Source organism: Montipora foliosa, chromosome 7 (assembly GCF_036669935.1).
Source record: "Montipora foliosa isolate CH-2021 chromosome 7, ASM3666993v2, whole genome shotgun sequence".
Taxonomy (NCBI): Eukaryota; Metazoa; Cnidaria; class Anthozoa; order Scleractinia; family Acroporidae; genus Montipora; species Montipora foliosa.
Window position 1 is genome coordinate 39,141,308 of NC_090875.1, and position 5,850 is coordinate 39,147,157.

At 41.5% G+C, this 5,850-nt stretch overlaps 1 protein-coding gene across 1 annotated transcript; it reads right to left on the bottom strand.

Moving 5' to 3' along the window:
• Positions 1–1,283: 1,283 nt before the first annotated feature.
• Positions 1,284–5,546, bottom strand: LOC138010229 (uncharacterized). Its single transcript, XM_068857164.1, has 3 exons — positions 5,218–5,546; positions 3,012–3,143; positions 1,284–1,767 (listed from the first exon to the last, which is right to left on the bottom strand). The coding sequence occupies exons 1-3, from the start codon at positions 5,544–5,546 to the stop codon at positions 1,284–1,286; spliced, it is 945 nt and encodes a 314-aa protein (XP_068713265.1).
• Positions 5,547–5,850: the final 304 nt, after the last annotated feature.

Here is a 5,850-nt window from a genome sequence, read left to right on the forward strand (position 1 = left end):
TATTATATCGGGTCTTGAATTCTCCTTTCGAGGCTCCGTAGTAGACGCGCTTACCGTTGTTAGCCCCTACTTCCGCTTTGTACACAATGCATTTGGTTAGACATTTTCCGTCCACATTTTTCCGTGCATTGTGTACAAAGCGAAAACTGAAGGACAACAACACAAATTTCATCCTCAAGTGGAGCATTGCATCATTCGCATCACCGTACAAGTGCGGTACCAGAAAGTGTGACCTTTGCCTGTCTGAAAAAGTCGCCATTGTTAGAGCTGACCCAAAGTTCCTGCTAAACAAAAGAACTGAATTAGTATCTAAATGTCGCCATAGAAATAAGTTCCTACTGCACAATGTGAAGTAATGAGCTTCCACTTTAGGGAATTCTATAAATACCGAGTAATGCGCATTAATTAAGATCATTGTAGCCTGAAGATTGTGTCGAGAACATGAAACTCTGAGTCGCTACTGTGTCTCTTGCTTGTTTTATTTTATATAATTTTCGCTCTACAAAAGTATTGAGCCCTCTTCCACGTCGCTGAACTCCTAATATTCAGGTGTATATATATATATATATATTATATATATATATATATATATATATATATATATATAAAGTTATGGGAAACTCAACACCGGACAACTTCTGGGGAAAACTGTAATTGCCCTGAGCGGGATTGAACCCACGTCCCCCTGTTGTTGGCACAAGGGATCTACTTAATCATTTATTTGTCATTTGCAAAAGTACGCACAAATGTGCTCAAACAACGCAGAAGGACTAATGCTATAAATGATGAAATGTTTACTGAAAAATACCAGAAAATTTGTAATCTTTATCAAAATCTCGCCGGCCAACTATACGACCAAAGACCTAAAACTATGTTTAAAAAATCGTTCTTTCTGGGCAAAATATCAAAAAAGGTCCAATTTAAATACTATCCTACAAATCTATACCTTAATGATGCGTTAAATTAACCAAATGGAATGGTCCAATATGGACTTAAGAAGGAACGCGGTCTCTAGCACATTGCACTATTGTACCTAAATCGAGGATGAGCCATCCACTAAACGCTATGTAAACATCCCAGAAATGTATTAATCAATTGCTGGTTTTTCACGTTTCATCTCCGCCATGTCGGTGGACGAAAACTAAAGATCGTCCACCTGCAATTGTACATGACGTCGTTGTTTGTTTGGAACTAATTGCAAGCCATGTATTCTTACTTTTCGAGCATTAATTTTTAAGCAGTTCAAATATCATATTTTCACAGATATTTGCATCGTCTTAGGCTCAACCTGAAAATTCTATTTTCAAGAATAATTTATCGTCTTTCACAACTGGAGGACCAAAAAACTTCTCGATTGGAGCGAACTTTGCAAAGCCATACCCGATGCAGGAAATTGCATTACGAGGCTTTTGGAAGGCTGACAGGTGCGGCATCGCTTTTATGACTCGACTGATTTCATCGCGACCTCCGGGACCACTCTGGTCTAGGACGCTAACAGTGATTGTACCAGAAAAGGGCCAAACTAGGAGCCTGTCGTACTCTCCTTGTATCATATGAATGAAAAGAGCCACGTGGGTGCCTCTTCCACTGCCCACGCCCTTGGGGCAAATTCTTATGCCCACCATCCTTCCTTGCGGATAATTGTACACTGCATCAGTAAAGATTGGTGTTTTGTTTTCCATATGTTGAGAAATCTCGGTTATTGTGAAAGTAAAATTGGTGGCATTTGGACATCCCCATTTCAGATAAGCTGTCTGAGGAGTAGACCTAAAAAAAAATTTCCAGGATTAGTAAAAAGCCACCAAAAACAATCATGTTGAGATGCATTTCTCGATGATGCCTTGGGGAGAAGGCAGGGTTTATGCTCCTAATTGATTTAGTTACCCACCGGTTTTAGTGAAAACGTGGATTTGTCTGGCGGTGCAACTTCTCGCGTGCTCACAAACCTGGACCAGTTGTTTAAATGGGCGGATAACAACTGTCCACCGGATAAATCACTATCCCTTGGATAATGCAACTGGTTTCGGGATGCCTTATCCACCGGCTGAATAGTGATTTATCCGGCGGTTTGCGCTATCTATTGTTTGATAAACTGGGGACTGCTGATTGTCGTCTTTCCCTTTATTATACAATAAACTGGGTGAAATTGCTGATCACGTGGTACAAAAACCCGGTGCCACACTCAAGCGGAAATTTGCGCACTGGGACATCTAAAGCGAAGAACATTTAAATTAAGTTGCTTTGTGTTAGATGCCCCAGTCCGCAATTTGCTCTCTAGTATGACGGTTTTTGTGCCATGTGGTCGTCAGCTGCAAGGGGCCCATTGTGTCAATTCTCTAATAGATCATGACCATTGAGAAAGCCTGTACAACTTTTAAAACTTGTACAAAACTAAATATACCACGCAAACCAATATAGAAAGCATGTGATAATAAACAACTATTCACCAAAATGGAAGTGGCTATAGCGGTGGATATTAACCGAGCTCTGAAGCGGCCACCGACATTAAGGTGAATACTGAGTTGTTTCAGTCAGGAGCTCATCAAGTGGAGCCTTTATCTGCCATACTTGGCCTAGCCTTTCCCGAGTAGATTTATTTAAAGAACGCCTATCTTGGGAGCTTCAGCATGCCTATTGTGGTAAAAGCCAATCAAAACAGAGCCTAGCTATCTCAGCATCAAGGGAAATTTGATACTTCTCTCTAGAAAAACCTGTTCCTAAAAGACAAATTTACTCGGGAAAGGGTTGACTCAAGGAATTAGTGGAGATAGAGGCTCCCCTTGATGAACTCCTTTTCTAGTGTATACTAAAACAATGAGATAATATTTCAGAAAAATATAATTTTGACTCAATCATTTCTGCGACGATTACAATATTTTCGGTTGCAAATCCCGCGCAAGTTGCTCGAAGATGAATAGCAAAGGATGTTCGAAGTTTGAGTTGCAAATCAGAGCACGCCTTCAACGCTATCCACTGTTTTAGTATGTAACAGTTGGTCAGTTGTCACTTGCCTCCTTATTATCGGATTCCACAGACTTATCTCCGCCGCGGTGCATGTATGCTTCGTGGCTCTTTCAGTATCCCCAACAGAAGAGACTAAGTTTACTTCCATAACCTGTTGATCATACAGAGTTGTCTGCACCCTGAATTTGGAACAAAACAACTAGCAGTTAATATTACACGATTGAATTTTGCCTTAATCAATTCGTCATCAGGCATATCTTTGAACGAGGAGTGCTTAAGGCAGTTTTCAAATGACTGTCGAAAGTAATTACGCGATTGCGATTGCTACACTTAGTGATTAGTGTAAAAATCTCGCGCTAGTTTATCAATCAGTGAGAAGGAAAACCACTGAGCGACTTGCACGCGCAATTTTTCGCGCGCTTTGAGCAAATTACATGGAGTTGCTATGAATTTGGGTTGGTTCATTGCGTTGTTTACACCTGCTGTGATTGGTCGAAGTCTTTACTTTTGTGTCTGTTTTGCGACACTCAATTGAAACCCACCGCTGTAGTTAGTGATAATTACTCCAATGTAAGCGAAGTTAGTGAAAACCACAAAGTTACTGCCTCCGACTGCGAATCAGCAATGTTGGGTTGACTTATTTTCAGTGATGCGTATAATGTTGGGTAGACAACTCCACACCTTCACCAGCGCATTGTTGAACATAACATTGAAATTGGAAATCACCCTCCTTTTCGCTGCCTTTTCAAAGCCTACGAAAATATATAATATTAAAATCTCCTCATAGCCTGCTTTCAGGCGGTAGATGTTGTTTTCATCGTGAAATATGGATCATTATTAAAAACTGGATCATTGGATAATGCAATTCGACAGTTTTACCTGGCTAAGCCATCATGGGTTATGAGCCATTATACCATGATCTACAAACACGGCAAGCATATGCGTGATTTTTTGGGCCTTTTTATTTTTAGTCTAGTTTTCTATATTTTGGGGGCGTTTTTAAGAAAACAATGATTCCACTCGCACTTCTTGGATATGACATGATTACAGCCAACTCGGCGCTACGCGCCTCGTTGGGTATGACGAGCACCATTTCGGTAAGAGGAGAGGACGTTCCACTAGAAGACTAGTTAATACAGTTGGAAACCACACCTGTGTCCACAGTGGAACTATCAACAATATGCAAGCTTGATCTTGATGGACTTTTGCCAATACTCTCGGGATTAGGCTAAATGGAGGAAAAGCATAATAGAAACAATCACTCCATGAGAACGAAAAAGCGTCTGTGGCCACAGCTCCAGGGTCAGGATGCCAAAAAACATATCGGTCTCACATTGCATTCAAGCGGGTTTCAAAAAGGTCTATTCTCGGATTGACGAAGAGCCGTTCGGTAGTCCATTGGTATACAGTTGGGTGAAGGCTCCACTCGGTCCTGTCATTAAAATTCCAAAAATAATAATCCGCGTGTATGTTTTTCTGGCCAGGAATAGGCACAGCAGTAACGAAAATATTTCGTGTAAGGAACCATTCATGCGTATATAGGAATACGCTGGTTTTAACGTCTTAGTGAAAGAGCGGGGGGCAAGGCTATACCCGAAAGGCATGCAAACAAACTCCAGTAACTGATCCCGCCACATGAATCGCAAGTATTTGCGGGGAATTAACGTGTATAGGGATGGTAAAGTAAGCGTCCTTGAGAACAATAGAAGCCATGTAATCGCCTTCGTTAATTAGCTGAACAGCGAAACCTATTGTCTCCATTTTGAACTTCTTTTTGCAAACGTGGCGATTGAAGGGCTTTAAGTTGATGACTGGTCTCGTGTCGCCTGTTTTCTTGGGAACTAGACAAATATTGGGCAGAAACTCCCCTTGAGTGTGAAGAGTCTGAGTAACTTCTCCTTTTTCTAGCAGTTTAGAAACTTCATGGTCGATAACCAAGGCTTGTGCGGCTGTAAAATTAGGAGGCGTTGGCCAGGACACTTGGTGTGGGGCCGTTTCAAGTTCGAGACGCTAGCCCTGAACACATTCCAGAACCCAAGGATCACGGGTTATTTGACACCAGTTATCAAAATGAGTGGCAATTGTCCAACGGAACTCACTTAAATCAATTTGTGACCTTCAGTTCCTGGTGGGACCTGGTCGTGGTTGATGATCTCAAGTTCCCTTGTCGATACGAGCCGGAACGATCCCGTAAAAAAAGAATCGACAGGGATTCTATTGTCATTGCGGGGTCCTGGTTTGCGACGGTCAGACCTGTTGCCTGAATTGGTCTTCTTGATAACCACCTTGGACGCGATTTTATTGGCCTTGGCAATCTCGTCGACTTGCTTGGATAGATCATCGCCAAACAAATACTTTGTCAGTGGTAACGAAGAAGAGCACAGAGAGCGGAAATTCTTGCTCAGCCCTGGTTTAAGAAACTCACGTCTCCTAATTGACGCCTGGTAGGACGCGTTACCAAGACAGGTTAACGCATTCCGCAAACACTCCAAAAATAGCTTCGAATTGATTGGAGTTTTATTTTTACGGCTCACCAAGGTTATTTGAATGGCCTCAATTAACGGCCGTGCAGAGTTCAGCATGCATTTCTACACGTCTTGCACGACAAGGTCGCTGCTTTTAGCCGGCTTCTCCAAAGCGCTCCACAAAGCTTCATTAAGTAAAGTGAAGCAACCATATTTAACGTCGATAACTCGTAACAGTAATTCAACTGACAAACCTGAGGTTTGTCATGAAAGAGAAATAAACGAGCGATTGGATAAGTTGGATAAAAAAATATGTCATAGCGCTGATTTGAATAACGTGGATCAAGAACTAAATGAATATGACGAACTTAAGAATGAACTTAAACTAATCGATGAAGTGAAAAGTAAAGCGACTATATTT